Below are 19778 nucleotides of genomic sequence, written 5' to 3'. Positions count from 1 at the left end.
ATTATTTATATATAGTCAACTCTAAACCACACAAACATAACTATCAACCAAAAGCCAAATGTCTACCCCAGTCTTTTGTGTCATGTGTCTTATGTTGAGCCGACTGTTCCTATGGTAACCCATGTAAACAAAGAGCCTGTGCAGGTCCAAATTGATCTAATGGTCTGACTCTGAGAAGCAGAAAGATGCCGAAGAAGAAAGGAAAGGGCAAGGGGAAAGGAAAGGGAAAAGGGTGAGTAGCCTATTTGGTTTCACAATAATTATATTAAGTTAGTCAGATTATGACACACTTGCTCATTTGTTTTCTTTACAGAAAAGGTAAGAAAGACGGCAAACATGACTCTAAAGCCGACAGAGAGTCCGAAATCGAAAAATTCAAATCAAACGCTTTTTTATGGGAGGCGAAGTTTACCGTCACGGACATTTCGCGTCTTGAATACCGGGAGGCTGCTCGAGCTCTCGCTAAAGCCAACGAGGAACTGGAGAACCAGCAGTACAGAGCCGAGAAAGACACCAAAGATATTATTGCTTTTCTGAAAAGGACTGACTGTGAAAAGACTGCCAGGGTTAGTTCTGCATTCCATTGTTACAGCTCTTTTACAAAGCTGATACACAAGCGCACCCACTGAATTAATTTGCTAATAATACCTTTCACAAGATTGTCAAATAAACGTTAGAAGAGGCACTGTAAAGAACATTTTTGTCATTTTATTTTAAATTACATTTCTCGCTATTAACATACAATTTACCAAAACGTTTATCCCAATAAACTACTACTTTGCTGCTTATTAATAACTTATGCAGGGGAGAGCGGTGCACAAAGTAACACTTTTTGGCTTAGACCAAATAATGAGCAAAGTAATGGGGTTAGACAAACCATATTTTTTTTACCAACAACACACAAACCTCTTCTACAAATGAACACTAAAAGTATGATCGCCAGACCTATGGTTTCTGTGCCGTATTGGCAAAAGTGCCAGGAGTAAAAATTTTACTATTTACCCCACCTGCGGGGCAAGTTGTAACAGACAGAGGGTTAGTTGTAAACAGGTTGTAACACATGCTTAAAAAGACAGATTTCACACAATTAATTTAAATTCAGTTTAAATTGAATAGTAGCTATATTTCCTTAGTAATTGGCTCATTTTTTTATTCTACATTTTAATCTACATAGCACAGTATGTTTGTTTGTTTATTTATTTATTGAATAAACACATTTGAATTTATTTGCATTATTATCCATTTATGCATTGTTATACAATGCATTTTTTTGCATTATTAGCAATAAAATAAAAAAATTCTATAAAAAATTATTTTCTATTAAAAAACATTTTAATATAAAAAGCCCTCAACATTACACTCGAAATTCAAAAAATTATTGTGTTAGTTTAATTGGTGTCCAACAGTGTGTGGCTTAATTGTAACACCCGCTAGCTAGTCCCGCTGTGTCGTGTTTTCCTTAAACTGGCTAGCAGTCACTGTGTGTTTTTTACATCTTTCAAAATGGTTTCATCTTTTAGCCTAGAAGACGGTGATCACAGCAGTGTAAGATATTACATGTATACTTTCACAGATTTTTTTAAATAAAAAAATATCGACTGTAATAAAAATATTTTTTGCTGAAAAAATGGTTTCTGTTTCTCATCCAAATTTTGCCTAACTTTTTCAACAATTGGCTCGAAGACGTCTGCTGACACTGTGGTGAAAACCTTGGAAGCATGCCAGGGTTAACCCTGAGCAAATACCTTAAAACTCCATGTTACATTTAACCCTGTGTTACTTTGTGCTTTGATCTGGGTTCATCTGGGTCCTTTGTGCTTTGTACTTTTTATTCGATAACGTTACCTAAACTGAACTAGGCGAGCGGAGTGCTCGCCTAGTTCATTTAGGTAACGTTATCTGATATGATTAAAGATGTAGAATAAGATCATACTTCATAGGTAGCTACTAATAAACAGCCAATATCTTGTAAGATATTGGCTGTTAATAGTGGGATTTGGCACTTAAATTAAAGTGTTACCAAAATGATTAATGTAATTTTTAGGAAATGTTATCAGACCTTATATAAATAGAATGGACCAATAGAATAAAATAATAAATATTAACATGGTACTCAAACCTATATGTAATTAGTAATAAGTGAGAATTTTCTTTGAAATTCACATAGCTTAAAATACTTTTAAAATCTTTTTCATGTATTTGAGAGGTACTCTGCCTTTCAGGTTTAAATTTTTTTACTCATATTTTTTGTAAAAACTAGCAGTTATTTTTGGAATTTAATTTGTATTTAATGTTATTTTATTTTTTGATTGTTCGCAGACATGTTTGTCATAATTAAAAGCTCATTTATAATGCTAATAATAACTGGTGTTGAATTTAATTCATTTTATTTTCTACCTTTTCTCGCAAGATTGCTGCATTAGAAGAGGAACTGAAAAGAGAAAAAGCCAAATCTTCACAAGAGAAAGACCTGTTGGTAAGCACTGAGATAAAGACTTATTTCTTTAAGCTGTTATCATTTAAGACCTGAAATTCACCCCTTGTTCATTTTTATTGACTGGCTGTTGCAGGTGGCTGAATACATGCAGAAGATTGATGCTTTAGAAGAGATGTTTAGGCAGAGGTCAAGTGACTTCCAGAGAATGCAGGGCGAGCTCAAAACCATAAAACATTATCGCAAAATAAAAGCCAATCTGGAAGAAGACCTGATCAGTGTAATGCATACCACAGATAGTGTCATATAAAGCAATGAAAATATTAGTAATTCCATTAATGTAATGTATAATGCGTTCTTTTTTGTGCTTTTAGATAAGAGAAAAAATGTATATTGATGGCCGCGCACATCAAGAGAGTTTGGCAAGAACTGAATACAAGTTCTACATGGCGAGGGTGAGAAAACATAAATGTGAAGATTAACATTCATAGCTCTATGAACAAGGTAGTATAGATAATGCACAGATATGTCATAAATAAAAGCAACATTAGATTTAAAACACTTTTGTTATGAACTTTTAGATACGTACACACCATACACTATTAAAAGCAGAGTGTTGTTTAAATCATACAACTTACTAACAATAATTCCAATAAATAATTTTTATTTTAGTTTGGTAAATTTAAAGTAAACACTGTAGTGCAAGGGCATAGATTTGCTCTTGACGTACATCCATGCCCTGACTAAGAAATCAGAGGCCCTTGAGCACAATGTCTCGTAGGCCCCCTACTAGGCCGCACCCCTATATTTGAATTAAAAAATAAGATTAATATATTTTTAAATAAAATGATCTATAATGTATTGCCTGCATTTTTAAAATAAGTGATATACAGTACATTTCTAGTCTACAAAGATTATTATTTTTGAAGCATTTAAAGCATACTTAAAAAAATACTAATACAACTAGTAAAAATGAATGGATTTTAATATACTTGTTCAAGTTCATTGAAGCAGTACTAAAAATATAGTTAAGGGTATTTTTAATGTATAACTTCTATAAACTTATAATGCATATGATTTGGATATAACACCTCTCCAATCCAATTCCATGAATCTGAGTCCTCCATAATACACACACACTTATTAATGATTACTACTTGTCTGCCTCGTGATGAAGAGTAGGCCAAATCCAACACAATCTCACGGCAATTCGTAACTTTTTGATTTAGTGGCTAATTCTTATGAATTCGTATGATCTAATTCGTACAATTTAGTACGATTTGCTCATCCCCCAATGACGGTTGGGTTTAGGGGTGGGGTTAGGTGCCACACCTCCTTTTTAAAATCGTACAATTTCGTACGACTGAACTCATATGAATTCGTACGAATTAGCCACTAAACTGACAAAACGTAAAATACTTACGTTTTCTCATGGGATCAGGCTGGCCAAATCGGATATGTAGTGGGGGAAAAACAGAAGAACGTGTTCATCAGATGCTAGATTTGACCCGGGTTCATGATGCTTATTCCAACGAGGTGTGCTATTTGCTGTTAGCCTAAATAGACACTCCAAAATCTGCATTTTTTCCCCCCTCACAGGGGCCCCAAGTGTGCACGGGCCCCTGGACCTGTGCCCATAATGCCCATTGGTTAATCCAGCCCTGCGTACATCCCTAGAGTGCATGTATTGAACAGCACAAATTCTGTTTCGTGCTTATAAAAATACGAATAAAGGTTTTAAACACTTAATAATAAGCATAACAATTGATGAAGCACATCCTAAGCTGCAAAAGTCAATTGATATGATTTTACTGTGATCTTGCTTTGAGGAGGTATGAATGTACAGAAATTTAGAGAGGCATGTGACGCAATTTAACCGTTTTACCCCTATTATCTATTATATATGTATATGGATTTAGCCTTTTGAGCACATCTAGGTTACTGAGGATTAACAGACCGTTGATTTATTTTGAAGGCGATTAAATTATTGGTGAGGACATTTCAGTAATTGCAGGATATTGATGGGGACACGCACTACCCCTAAAAGTATTATTCAGTATTTATTACAGTTCATCAATTCATAGTTAATACTACAGTATTAGCATTCTATAACATAGTTTTAAATACTATAATATATACACTTACATTAACAAAGATGAATAAATACTGTAATTAAAGTATTGTTTGTTGTTTGCTAATACACTAACAAACATTTACATAGCTCGGTTTGGTCAATCATGACATTCCAAATATGTTCTTGCCAAATAACAACCGCTCATCTGGGTTCTTCAAATCATCTTAAACATCAGGGAATCATCCATATTTATATGCTTAACATTCACGCCACTGTTTTTGACTGTTTGGTGTCATCTTTTGATTGAATAGGCTAATCAATAGGTTAGTGTAGGCTGCTGTAACTGTTTGTTTCTGTCAACATTACTTTTAATTGAAGAGTTAATAAATGATGACTGTTTTAATTTAGTAATTGTATTACATTTTGTCTAATGGTTTAGTTTTGTGGCAAGTAGCTGTGCAATAAGTGGAATAATTAACACAGGTGGTTGTTTTTTGGTAGTCTTATCCAACTGTTGATTATAGGCTTTATTTTTTGAGCCTTCATTATCTCTCACTTAACAAATGGAACTTTATTGTAAAATAAATTTATATTTATACCAGTATTTAGTATAAATTACCATAGTATTTTTAATGTAAGAAAAGTTTTTTTCAAGAACCTAATGTTTTCCTCCATACAGATTCGCCTTGAGAAAGAAGCAGAGCAAAAAATCTCTCAGCTTGCAGAGCAGGCACATTATGAAGCTGTCAAGTGAGCTGCTATTCTTATTATTCCATTACCAAACTAAACGTTCATATAGGAAACCCCAGAGCGTGATTTGTGTTTACTGGTGTATATAAGACAAATGTTCTGTTTTGACTCCCACAGCCAGCTGGGTGCAGCATCACAAACTGTGATCACGGAGAACATGCGACTGAATGAAGGATTGAATTATCATGTGAAAGAAGCCGAGCAACTGAAGAGGATCAATGTAGCCATGACAGAGAAGAATGCTTCCCTTGCTCTCTTCAAGGTGCTAAACTAACAGAATGCCAGGAGTATAAAAGGGATAGTTCATACAAAAAAGTTCAATTTCCATTCTTTACTCACCTGTCACTTGTCACAAACCTGTTTGAGTTTCTTAGATATTTTGAAAAATGTTGGAACCCGGCAGCCATTGAATTCCATAGTATTTGTTTTAACTACTGTGGATGTAAACAAATCCGATGTCAAACATCATTTAAAATATCTTCTCCTGTGTGTAACAAAAAAAAAACTTGTTTGGAACCCTTGACGGTGAGTAAATAGTGAGAATTTATTATTTTTTTGCTTTTGTCTTAACTATCCCTTTAAGGCAAGACACCACCAGCAATTAAGAAAAAATAGATACTGTCAACATTAATTAACCACAGTGCATAAAGACAATGATGTCATTAAGACCTGTAATGTTTCTATAAATAAAAGAGACATTTTCAGATTAAAATGGAGGAAATTGTATAGATTTAGAGAACAGAAATCTAAACATCAGAATCAAGTTTGATTGGATCTTATTTCATTTGTGTTAAAAGTTAAAGGGATAGTTCAGCCACAAAATGTATATTTACTCACTATTTACTTACCCTCAAGTGGTTCCAAACTCTCACTTAAGAGTTTCTTAATTCTCATTCATTCATTAATTTTCATCCGCTTTTCCGGGGCCGTGTCCCTGGGGCAGCAGTCTTCGGAGAGAACCCAAGACTTCCCTCCCCCAGACACTTTCTCCAGCTCCTCCAGGGGATGCCGAGGTGTTTCCAGGCCAGTCAAGAGACGTAGTCCCTCCAGCGTGTCCTTGGTCTTCCACAAGGCCTCCTCCCAGTGGGACATGCCTGAAACACCTCCCTGGGTAGGCATCCAGTAGGCATCCGAAACAGATGCCCAAGCCACCTCAGCTGAATCCTCTCAATGTGGATTCTACTCCAAGCTCCACCTGGGTAACAGAGCTCCTCACTTTATCTATAAGGGTAACTAATTTTGGCAGATTGTATCCGAGCTCTTGTCCTTTTGATCATAACCCAAAGCTCATGACCATAGGTGAGAGTGGGAACATAGATTGAGCGGTTTATCGAGAGTTTCGCCTTTCGGCTCAGCTCCTTCTTTACCACAATGGACTGGTACATTGTCTGTATTATTGCTGCTGCTGCACTGATCCACCTGTCGATCTCACATTCCATCCTTCCCTCACTTGTGAACAAAACCCTGAGATACTCCTCCACCTGGGGTAAGGACTTTCCTCCAACCTTTATTCTGTTGAACAAAAAAGAAGATATTTTGAAAAAAGTTGAAAACCTGTAACCATCGACTTCCATGTTAAGAAAACCAAATACTATGGAAGTCAATGGTTACAGATTTACAACATTTTTCAAAATATCTTCTTTTGTGTTCAACAGATGAAAGAAACTCATAAAGGTTTGAACTATTTAAATGATAAGTAAATGATGACAGAATTTTCATTTTTTTTAATTCAATTTTCATTCAAGTTGCTGGAATGAATTTACTGGTGTTTTCAAAAAGGCCTGTTCACACATGATCCTTCTGTTTACACAGCAGGCCTGTATGTGTGAAAGGGGCTTTAAACTTTTTTGTTAATCCATAAATCAGACAAAAACTATTTAATCATGTTTTTTTAACGTTTCTCTTATGGTGGTAAAGAAAAAAAAAAATAGGTCATTCAATTAAAAAAAATCTTCTGGGAGCTTATATAATGATAAATCAAAGTACATTTGAAGTGGTCTGATTTGCAGAGGTGTGCTCATGTTCACTATTGTTTACAAATTCATTTAATCTGTGCAGTGATGTACATTGAATCTCCAACTGATTCATTGCAGGAGACGAACGAACTGATGAAAAAAGAGGGCGATTCCAATCTTCAGTCTCAGCACAGTGAGATCTCTGAACTAACAGCTAAACTGAGCACACTTGAGCAGGCTCTGGGCATCATGTCTAGAGAGTTTGAGCAAGAAAGAATAGAGATGGAGCGGAGTGCTGGGGTCAACAACACAGACCTTGAGGAGCTGGAAATATTGCTGACTGCCCGTGAAAAAGAGCTGAGCAGAGTAAAACAACTAGCGCAAAGCATCATCGAGCAGCGCAGAGAACTGGAGCTCTTCTTCCACGAAGCTCTTGATCATGCGAGGAAGGAAATAAAAGCACAGCAGCAACACTACAGGTTTGCTAAATACAGTTGACGTCAAATTAATTTTTCTTTTTCAAATATTTCTCAAGTTATGTTTAACAGAGAAAGGAATTATTCACAGCATTTCCTATTTTTTTTCTTCTGGAGAAAGTCTTTATTTTTTTATTTTGGCTAGAATAAAAGCAGTTTTGAATTGTTTAAGAATTGTTTAAGGTCAATATTATTAATCCCCTTAAGCAATATTTTTTTTTCAATTGTCAACAGAACAAACCGTCGTTATACAGTGACTTGCCTAATTACCCTAACTTCTCTAGTTAAGACTTCAAATTGCACTTTAAGCTGAATATTAGTAAAATATTATGTACTGTCATCACGGCAAAGATAAAAGAAATCAGTTATTAGAAATATTATGTTTAGAAAAGTGTTGAAAAAAATCTTCTTTCCATTAAACAGAATTTGGGGGGGGGGATATATATAAAGGGGCTAATAATTCTTCTTCTACTTCTACTGTATGTTTTAGTTATTTCATATTATGCTCCCTTTTAAATCTGTGGTATCCCGATATTTTCTCTACGATATTTCAGTTTAAATTACCCCACAGATAATCAAATGTTTCCCCTATTTGGCTGTGAGCAAAAACACACATTTTTAAAAGTGTGTGACCTTTAAATGCAAATGAGCTGCTACTTTCCAGAGGTGGGTGGAGCCCCCACATGCTATTCTGATACCCCAGAAACAACAAAACAAGCTAATCATGAACTATGTTTCCATTCAAACGTGCAAATTAAAATTTTTATGAGCAAAACTGGAGTATCGCATAAAATATGTGCGAATAATGTGTTTTCATTCAACAAGTCAATTCGCTTCCTGATTAACTGGCACCAAATCTCAACAGTAAAAATGGAATTTATTGAGGTAGGAGAAGCTGCGTGAATCTTTTCCTTATTTAATAAATTACTTGCGAAGACAATGCTGTCACGCAATAAACACGCGTTTGAAGTCGTCAGATTTCAGACAGTTCTGGAGGTATTTAATAATATAATAACACCAATACTGAAATGATTGAGGCATTTTAGAATGACCAAAACAACTTTTCAGATATTTTACAGTGTGGTCAGTCTGCCGGTTTGTTCATTCACACACATTTCTGTGATCACATGATCTCTTATAACAAAATCACATGACTTTAATGCGCATACTGGAATTTGTTCAGTAAAAGTGTTTCCATCGTAGTTTCTGCAAATTTTTTTCTTATTGAATAAACTGTTTATGCTACTTCGTTATGCGCATACGTTTTTTTATGCACATTTTCAAAATTGATGCTCATCTTGCCGTTTCCATCAACCATTTTTAATGCACATCTCCAAAATGTGCATAAAAATAGGTGGATGGAAGCATAGCAATAGTCCTTGTCTCTGTAAATACAGTCAGAGATGATAATGGTCTTAAGCTAATGGGTTAACAAGCAAATTCAGAACGGACGTTCGGAAATATTCTGAGCATGAAACATTTGCTATGTTACAGTCCAAAAATGAAAAATGAATTAAACTTATGCGCAAAACTGGAATATTGCATGAAACATTTGCAAATAAAGCACTGTTTCCAACCAGTGAGGCAAAGAGAACAAAACTGGCTAAAGGATTTTAGGATGACCAAAGCAACATTTCAGATGTTTCAGATAATTTCAGATGTGAAAAGCTCTCCCACTGTACCCATTTTTGTTATCACATGATCTATTCAAACTTTTTTGATACGCATGCTGGAATTTATTCAGTAAATGTGATCCCATCATAGTTTATCCACACTTTTTCTAATGGAATAAAAAGTTTATCCTTCTTATTAACAGAATGTGCATACATTTTTTATGTGCATTTTCCAAATGTATGTGCATCTTAGCATTTCGCTTAAGCATTTATTTGGATTAAAACAAAGCAATTGGTGTTGACCTGAATCTGTATTTCCTTTTGAAGCTTTACATTAGGATGTGTTTGATGTATTTGTGTGTAGACAGGAAGCTCTGAAGTCGTATCGCTGGCGAATGAACGAGGCTCATGTCGGCCGTCTGGAGTTTCCTCGCATACGGACCTTCTCTAATGCCCCAAACAGCACCAATGACGTTCAGACTGATCTGGAAGAAGCTGACAAATGGTTTAATATTTCATTCTTCAGGTGCAGCTTATTGTAATCAAGAGGATTATGATTGTGTGTTCTTATTGTGTTTTTTAGGAACAACTTGAAGAGCTCCAATGTGGATATTTCTGACCTAACTTGGGAACAGAAGGAGAGACTGCTCAATCTGCTCTTTGCTAAATTAAATGGCCATAAAACAAGGTCACATATCAGTTTTGAAATATATAAATTATATTATGGACGTGCTTTATTACCAGTCTAAAGGCAATTTTTACATGCATTATAGACAATAAACATTCAGAGCAACATCCACATAATTGTACATACAATGTAGATATGATAGGCATAATTTTGAGAAAGCTTCAGATAAATTAAAACAAATTTAAATGAAATAGCAAAATCATTGTTTAGTAGGTTGTTTTTAGTAAACACATATATATATATATATATATATATATATATATATATATATATATATATATATATATATATATATATATATATATATATATATATATATATATACACACACACATACACGCACTGTACCTATAACATTGCTTGTTGTTTTAAAGGTTGTTTTTAGCACCACCATGTGGTCATTTATTGAAATTGCAACCATATTTTAGATTCCAAATTTCTTAGGCTGTATTTCATTACTTTTGCGGGTGTGCGGTAAAGGGTCCCAAATGCTCATGGATTACTTGAACATACTGTGAAATTGTCATGGTTTTGTTGACAAGTGACAGAAAAATTATCCTCAATTAAAAAAATGTATAAATATATTTTGTTCTAGGAAAGCAGCGCATCCTCCAGCTCTAACATCTTCCTCTGAGAAGATCCAGGTTAGCAGTGATGCAGGGTAAGGGCAATTTAGAATAATTATACTGCTATTTCTAAAGATTTTCTTACATTTAAAATTAAAGTCAAACCATGTTTCCTTCACAGGTCTACAGAGGAGAGTCCCAGCCTGACATTTCGAACCCAGATGACCATGGCAAATATGACCTCCGACCCCTGTGTCCTTCCAGCTCTCAAGAGCACATGACTGTTCATACAATATTATCATCAAATATTTCACTTTTAAAACTGGACAACACAAAATATGTGTCTTTTTTGTTACTGTTCTACTAAACAGTTGTAACGGTATATGTTTTTTTCTCTTAATTGTTCATATATGTAGATCATGCTTCATTTTCTTTTTTTGTTTTTGTAAACTGAACTTAAAAGTTCCAAATAAAGTATTTTTGTTGTTAAGGTACATAATTATATATCTTTTCTGATTACTGTAATATTAATTACACCTTTGTTTACTTACCTTTTTTAAATATTTATTTTAACGCAATTTGTTTAAAACATTTTAAAAAGTATTCCTTTCATTTAAAATTTAAAAAGGTATTAACTTGTATCTGATTTCCTTCATTCCTTATTATTTGTTTTATTCATAAGAATTCAATTACTATTGAATCCAATTTATACTTTTGTGTCTTTTATACTAAGGTTCAGTATTGGGGAAAGTTACTTTTGAAAGTAATCCATTACAATATTGGTTTACTCCCCAAAAAAGTAACTAGTTGCATTACTTAGTTACTTTTTATGGTTAGTAATGTATTACGTTACTATTAAGGACGTACACCAACATTTACCTTTAAAAAAACACATCAAATTTATTTAGTAATGTTATCTGAGAACTTCCTTACCGCAGAGCTATAGATGCCGTATATACAGATTATTGACAGTTTAAAGCAGTGTGTTTGCTACATTTCTTCTGTTTGTCTTTAGTAAAATCACTGTCCATTGAGACAATCCCCTTTTCCTTTTCTTTGATGCGTTCAAAATAATGAACACTTTCTCTCATTGACTGCATGATTCATTGTGACTACTTTAGTTTTAATTCAGCAATTTATTTTTAAAAAGCTAATTAATTAAACAAAAGTAACTCACGTTACATTTTTTAAAAAGTAACTCAAATATTATTAGTTATTTTTTAAAAGTAATGCGTTACTTTACTCGTTACCTAGAAAAGTATTATTATTATGTAACTTGCATCACTTGTACATTGCTAAGGTTTGGTTTTATACATTTATTTTAATAAAGTGTTTGATTAATCCTATTTATATTAATTAAATGGTTTATTAATTCAGTATTACTTCAATAAAATTGATAAATAATTCATTTAATCAATTCGTTTTAATCTTGTTTTATTTATATATAATTGCAGCATAATAATTCATTGTAATAATGTGTTTAAGTTTATTTCCATTAATTAAATTATGTATTAATTATTTTCATTTGTTTATTTATTTACGTTATCATTGTGTCTTTTGTCCAAACATTTCCAAAAAAAATCCCCTAGCACTCCCTCACAGCCCCCTGAAAACCCCTATGTTGCGCCATCCCCTGTTATGTAAGTCTTTGTGTTCGTTGATGATATTGTGCATTGTAAAGTTAAAACCGCACAAAACAATCAGTGTACAAATATCAATATTGCGCGTTTCCATTAGTGTAGTTTCATGCGTTCTGCGTTTATAGCACTTCCATCAATCACCGTTAAAATCCTCATGTGTGCGTGTGAATGTGTTACAGGGGGCGCGCTTGGAAACTCCGCTAGTGTTTTACAGTGTGACTTTCATTTGCAGCAGTAGCAGCAGCAGGCAGGGAGGGAGAAACGCAGACGGGATAGTGCTCGAAATCACCGCCACCCGGAATCGAGCAACTTCCGAGCACTCGCATTCCAAGCAGACCAGGAGCTGCGGGCATGAAATAAGCTCCCGCGGGGGACTCGTGCTCGAGCGTCCGCGTGCACCGTCGACTTTTTCGCTCGTTCGCTTTTCGTTTTTGAGCGTTTGCAAGACAACTCCACCGCCTCGAAGAAACACGGGCGGGCGGGCGAGCCAGGGAAAGCAGAAGTCTCTCAACTCGCCTCGGGCGATCGTTCTGCAGGCATGTCGCAGAAAGAAAGACCCACTTTCTATCGACAGGAGGTCAACAAGACGATTTGGGAGGTCCCCGTGCAGTATCAGAACTTGTCTCCCGTGGGCTCCGGTGCATACGGATCTGTTTGGTAAATATCTCTCTGTTGTTTCGATGGCGGAACGGTGTGTCCCATTCATTCTTACGGGCCCGCACTGCGTTAGCAAACTTGCTAATAAGATCAAAGTCCGCGGTTTGTTATGCAAGAGGGAATTCTAGTCGCAAACAGGCCTGTTTAAAAGTGAGTTTAACGTTGCAGAGTGTTTTAACGATTGCTATTTTGCATTATGAACATGTAAAACTTGCAAATGCCACCTCGCGTGCACGAACGCATGCTGGCACGAGCGTCGCTCACGGGCAACGTGATGCTCGCGTTAAAAAGTGTTGCTAGCGACTTAAGAAGAATATAGTGCACTGCAAAGTTGTCTTCTTTAAAAACAGATTGCTATCTTTTTCTTGAGAACTGATTATTCTGATACAGAACCACACACATTTATGTGCCCTACTTAATTTATGCCGCACGTTAGTGTGGTCTTAATGCGGACATCTGGTGGGCTCTGTCCTGAATGAGGTCACCCCACAGATGATGCATCAGGACTGTGTCTTAAATCCAAGGGAGCTGCCGTTTAGTGCGCCTTTAATGCGCAAATCGCTGTCGTTTGTATGTAACCCGATCTGTTTTGAAACGCAGCCAGTGAGTCAGAGTTGCGTGCGATTTCAGGACTGCTGTGTCCTTGATTCATGCACTTAATTTTCTCGTTTGCTTGCAGTAACACCCGGGGTGAGGTGAAGCAAATGTCGCTGGGATCGTTTTGTGTTGTTGTTTTAATCTCGTGATTGATTCCTGGCGATGAGGAAGTTTGTTGCTTGTGCTGTGCTCGTGTTTTCTGACGCTCACACTTGGTTTATGATTCAGTCCGTAATTTTATGATAATTAACTAAGATTTCCAGGTTAATAAGTCACTTACCAGATTATCAGTCAACTTTTTATAAATGTCAGAAAGATGATCAGGCTCATAGACAGCCTCGTGAAAGGGTGGTTCTTTTTTCTTAAATAGTGGACATTTTTTCACTTATTCACCTCATTTTCTGCTTAATTATGAGGTTAAATACTGCATTTTAAGCACCTTTTTGCTGGAGTAGCCTGTCATCATAACCACACTTTTTGATGTACCAAATATTTCCTAAACATTTAGAATAAAGAAATAATACAATAATCTATATACAAAAAAATACAATACTTATTTTTAAAATACACATTTATTACATCATATATCATTAGGAAAAAATAGAAATCTGTCAAAGTTCTTAAATGTAAAAGTGTATCCTATTATCATTTATTAGGCAAATAACAAACTGGCCAGCACATACAACTTTCCTCAGTCAGAATTTGGGAACCCGTGTAACTTCAGAACGGGAAGTAACATCGCGTCGAATTCGGTGTCGCAAATTCTGACAGCCAACACAAGATTCCACTTAGTCTTAAAGCCTTTTTCGATGGGTTATTTTCACAGTTTATTATGGCATAGCAGTCAAAATAGGACAGATGAGCTCATGTATTGTACAAGTTCTGGACTTTTTTTTCAATGAGGGGTGGGTCTTTCGAGGGGTGGGTCTTTCGAACCACCCGAACCCCGGCTATGGGCCTGATTATATTTACACTCAAATAAGCTGCGGAATTTCAGACTTATCAGTCTGAAAGATGTTTTGCCCTCATAGGCGCCACTTTGTTGATATCACACAAATATGAATGCATGTATGTGTGGGATGTAGTCTATAGACTTACATTTACTTTTTATCAAACTTTAGTGAAGCACTTCAGACAACAATTCTGTTTCTTCTAGATATAAAAACTCAAAAGTGCATAAACATCTCCTGATTAGGCACACGTACGTCTGCAAAATGTCTGTTTTAAATGTTTGTTTATCCTTGAAAAGTCTTGATAAAAGCCTTATTAACTTATTATCTGATAAATGGTGATTTATTAACAGTCCAAATCAATAACATCTTAAAAATCTATTCTAAATGTCTATTTAACTTCTGACAGGAGACGTTTCTCAGACGTATTGCAGAAGAGCAATTATTAACTCTTAAAAAACCTTCCAGATGTAAACAAGCAACAGACAGACGTCTCTGTGATGTATGTGTATTATCATGGCTAGTCATGGGCTGGTATAAGATTCTGACAGTATGATATCCTTGGATAAAGATATCACAGTTTCATGGTATTGTGATCACTGCTCTAAAATATATTCTTTTTTGAATGTCTGGGTAAAAAACAACAAAATTTTCCCCCTTAGAACACAATATATTTTATTTTGTGAATCATTGAAAGTATTTTGGAGCAGTAAACATCTCAGGCAAAATAATCCAAATGAATCGTTGACTTCTGCTGTCTGTTTCAAAAACACATTTCATTACAATTTTAAATGGCATCTTTGGACGTCTTTTACTGTAAAATACAGTAAAACCTTACACATACGCGGTATATAGGGCTGTGCTGTTTGGGGAAAATATCTAATTGCAATTTTTCTGACAGAGATAGCAATTGTGATTAATTTATATAGTCAAGATTCAGCTCAATAATCTGTGTAATAGCTTACTGCAGTGTGTGTTAGTTAAAAAAAAAAAAGAATCTGAAAAGATATTAACTTATTCCAACATTTACAAGATTGGTAGTGATTGGCAATACTATCAGTTGATTTATTTGCAAGACACTCCTCATATGGCTACCTGTGGTGCAGGTTGTTGTATTTTCTTGAGATGTGGCAACAATTCTGCGACAACTCTTACAAATTACCACAGAATCCCACTCGTCTGTGCTTTCCTGTTTGTTAGTTTTTTTATTGAGGGTGTTCCACTTAGTCCAAATACGCAATTCTGATTGGGCAGAACGAATGTGTCCTCATTCAATTGGCTAGTAAGACTGTCACACATAGACTACGATCACGCATTTGCTCAGGGCGAGAGGAATTAAATAATGCATATTTCAAATAGCAGCCTCTTGCGATTTAGCTAATCGCAACATTTTAAATTGCGATTCGATTTCGATTAATTGCACAACCCTAGTGGTATACCTTGAAAACTGTTATCATCCCATGCCTAATCATGACTTTGTTCTTGTGGATTTTGTTCTGTAAAACCAGTTGTTCGGCAATAGCAGCCTTTGCTATATTTGCATACAAGGGTCTGAAATGGGGTAAATGCATACATACTTTTAATTTCAGTCAGCCAGCCCCAGGGCTTCCTGTGAATTACCATCCCATACAAAATCGCTGCGTTTAAGATGTGATTTCTTTAAAAAAACCCGATCATCACTGCCTGGCTGAGATACGATATAAAAAGGGTATCAGACCAAACAAGAAGCACTGCATTAATATCTATTTTCCCTTGCCATGTCTTTAAAATATGGAAGTTAATTTATCCCAGTATTTTCAATAGAGTTTATGCGCTAGCCTGCTGCTAATGACGATGCCTGCATTTAAACGTTTTTTTGTGTCTTTTTACGCTTTAACAACCAAATGGATGCTTAAGTCGATTGCATTTTAATTACAATCACAACATCGATGCTGTCAAAGGAACCGTATGAAACTGAAAATAGTCGCATAAACCTTTCACCGAAAGTTCATCCTTGGCTAAAAAACTCTAGCTGTTCATAGAGCCCGTTAACAGGAGCTTTGGGCAGAATGCTTATCTTCAAATTAAATAAAAGAAACAATACATTTTCACATATTATTTTATTGCTTTCGATATCAATAACAGGATGTTTTAAATGTGTATATTTTTATTTTGTCTCATGAACAAAAATGTAATATTAGATGACATTTAGACTCAGAATTTAGTTCGTTTTTGCTGTATTTTGCCAAGGAAGTCTCAAGAAATGTAACATGAATAATACAGTAATAAAGTTATTGCTGACTTTCAACTGTTTCTATGAAACTGCTCCATATTCAACCAGCGTTAGTGCCACCAAATGGATCTGTAAAATAATAGTTTCCTAACATGTTTCCCTAGACCATTTATTGAAGGTGCCAGATTGATTTTAGCACAATTAATCTACATATTAATTGCTCATAGTTACCTTTACATAATAAACTTGTAAGAATTTTTAATTGGCACAAAAATTCAGTTTTCGAACGTGTTTGTAAACATTTTGAAAATGAAATAAGGTGACTTTTTTTTATCATGTGGTGTTTGTGCATGTCTTTGGTTTCTCCCTCAAACTCAAAACAAGTGTTGCCTCACTCTTTAATGTTTGCAAATGATTTTCAGAAAGGTCTCTGCGATTATTAAACAGACAGGTGTTTGAAGGCCAGGCTCATTTTCTAAATTACTCCTACTCAGGCCAGACAGGTTGTTTATGCACCAAAGTGACTGTTAGAAGTTGCGATGCTAGGCAACAGTGCTATCTAGATTATATTTCATGGGCCCTCTTATTGTGTCTGTGTAATTGAATATCAGATGAACAGATTGCGCTGGGTTTGAAGTGCCAGGCTCATCTCTTAGTCTATGCTGCATATTAAAAAAAAAAAAGAGCAGCACTGCAAATTTAGCTGATAAGATCTGTTAGGTCTTTCAGTCAAGTTATAAAATATCCTGAGGGTCTCTAAATGTTGTATTCTCTTCTGAGTCTATTACATAGCTTGTGATGGTGGTGTAATTGTTTATTTGTGTAAAAAACATAGATATTTATTGAGTTATTATATTAAGTTTAGCAATATTATTGATTAATATGCAAATGTATATGATTTATGTATATCATAGTGTTTGTAAAGTAATAGTATCTGCCTTTTTTATTTCAAATATATTTTATTGAACATTTTTAGTGCAAAAACATGTTAGAAAATTACATTGAGTAGAAACGTAATATCTGTCATACATGTAATTTGAGTTCTTTGAGTTCTGACCCCCACATGGAAAATAAACATAAAATAATAATAATAGTAAATAAAATTACATTGTAATAAAATAAACGAAAAATAAATAATAATAACACTAATAATAATAAAAATAAAAATGACAAAAAAAAATACAATATTACATTGCAAAAAGACATATTACATTTCTTTTGTCCAGGCTGAGTCTAACAGACAAGTTTTTAGTCTCAGAGACTTAAAGGTTCCTAGATAATCAAAGAAAGGGTCCCAGGTCCGATAAAATAGAAAAGGTTTGTTCTTAGCTGTGGAGAAAGCCTCAAGTGGGATTATGCTGCAGACTGCAAGCAGCCATTGATTTAAACTGGGCGGTTCTTCATTAATCCACTTTACAAGGATACATTTCCGAGCAAAGTAAATCAAAATATGTAGTAGGTCTCTGTTCCGAAAATTATAAGGTATATCATCATTGAGGCCCAGTAAGCAAGTCTTTGCTCCCAGTCGAAATGTACATTTAAAGATGCAGTCGAGCTGCTGTCTAATCGTATCCTATAGTATCTGCCTTCTAGTAGATGTCTTGTATGAGCGACTTGCTTTGTTTACCAAACAGTGGTTCTAATTGGATTTGCTTTGTAAACTTAAGTTAAAAAGTCTTCATGTTTGTCTTAAGGTTTTATCTCCTATACTCTCAGATTCAGTGCCCAGATCTTTACGAAATTCTGTGCAGAAATGGCTAAAATGTTACAGTGCCAAATGCAAATTATGAGAGTTTATCATTGAAAGGTGCTTTGGAGTTTGGTTGCAAAACTCTAGTTCCTTTTCTAAACATTAGTTGTTGTGTACTTGAGGAAGTGAGAGTCTGGAAAGCTTTTTTGTTTGTCTGAAATGCATGGCAAGTGAACTCAGTGCCTCTAATTGTCTTTAGCTTAGGTCCTGTTGGAGCATGTTTGAGTTTCAGTTGTGCAACAAAGTGAAGTGTGACGCCATGTTTGAATCCTGTGTTTCAGCTCTGCGTTTGATGCAAAGACAGGATTTAAAGTTGCTGTGAAGAAGCTCTCAAGGCCATTTCAATCCATCATCCATGCCAAGCGGACCTACAGGGAGCTGAGGCTACTCAAGCACATGAGACATGAGAATGTAAGTTTGCATCGCAGGCATTATGGAAATGAGCATTGTTTGGCTGCTCGAATGGCTGAAGTATTAGTTCGTCAAAATGATGAACTTCCTCACGCTCATGATGTTAATCCCAGAACAGTTTTTCTCTGTTTCATTGAACACAATATGTCACGACTGAATTGGCAGTCTAGAATATCTGATTTATTTGGATGTTAAATGTTTTCTGTGATTAAACTAGAATTAGATTAGAATTCACCATGAAAACAGTTATTTGGTGATGATTATAAAAATAATAATGATAATAATAGGTTGATGATAGGATATTTAAAGAGATAGTTCATTCAAAGCTTAAAATTCTGTCATCATTTACTCTACTAGGGCCACCACTAACAATAATTTTTTATCTATTAATCTACCGGCTAATATATATTATATAATGCTAACTTATGCTAGAAACATGCTAGAACCATGCTAATTTGTTACTACCTGGCAACTACTCAGAACACCTTAGCAACCAACCAGCAACACCTTAGCAACCACTCAGAACACCCTAACAACCACCTAGCAACACCTTAGCAACTGCCTAACAACATCTTAGCAACCACTCAGAACACCCTAGCAAGTGCCTAGCACCAACTTAGCAACCATCTAGCATCGCCTTAGCAACCTCCTAGCAACCACTCAGAACACCTTAGCAACCAATCAGAACAATGTAGCAACCACATAGCAACCACTCGGAACACACCAGCAACCACCTAGCAACACCCTGGCAATGACCTAAAACACCATAGCAACTACCCAGATCACCCTAGCAACGCTTTAGGACCACTCAGAACACCCTGGCAACCACCTAGCAACATCTTAGCAACCACATAAAACACCCTAGCAACGCCTTAGCAACTACTTAGAACACACAACAACCGCCTAGCAACACCTTAACAACTACCTGAAACCACCATAGCAACCGCCTAGCAACCACTCAGAACACCTTACTAAACGCCTTAACAACCAGTCAAAACGCCCTAG

General features: G+C 35.4%; 2 protein-coding genes across 3 annotated transcripts in view; both read left to right on the top strand.

Annotated features, from left to right (window-relative positions):
- Positions 1-31: 31 nt before the first annotated feature.
- si:ch211-163l21.10 (basal body-orientation factor 1) lies at positions 32-10976 on the top strand. Its single transcript, XM_056463641.1, has 12 exons — positions 32-232; positions 314-566; positions 2411-2476; positions 2571-2714; positions 2809-2889; positions 5188-5258; positions 5376-5520; positions 7352-7692; positions 9667-9807; positions 9886-9990; positions 10586-10651; positions 10738-10976. The coding sequence occupies exons 1-12, from the start codon at positions 186-188 to the stop codon at positions 10835-10837; spliced, it is 1560 nt and encodes a 519-aa protein (XP_056319616.1). The 5' UTR covers positions 32-185; the 3' UTR covers positions 10838-10976.
- Positions 10977-12409: 1433 nt separating this feature from the next.
- Positions 12410-19778, top strand: part of mapk14a (mitogen-activated protein kinase 14a) — a 31908-nt gene continuing 24539 nt past the window's right edge. For both annotated transcript variants that reach the window (XM_056463637.1, XM_056463636.1), the window contains exons 1-2: positions 12410-12853; positions 18644-18773. In XM_056463637.1, the coding sequence (XP_056319612.1) occupies positions 12735-12853; positions 18644-18773 (249 nt within the window). In that variant the 5' untranslated portion in view covers positions 12410-12734. The remainder of the gene's footprint in view (positions 12854-18643; positions 18774-19778) is intronic.

The sequence above is a fragment of the Danio aesculapii genome, chromosome 8 (genome assembly GCF_903798145.1).
Source record: "Danio aesculapii chromosome 8, fDanAes4.1, whole genome shotgun sequence".
Taxonomy (NCBI): Eukaryota; Metazoa; Chordata; class Actinopteri; order Cypriniformes; family Danionidae; genus Danio; species Danio aesculapii.
Note: the sequence above shows the minus strand (reverse complement) of the source record. Positions and strands in the feature narration are given on the sequence as shown.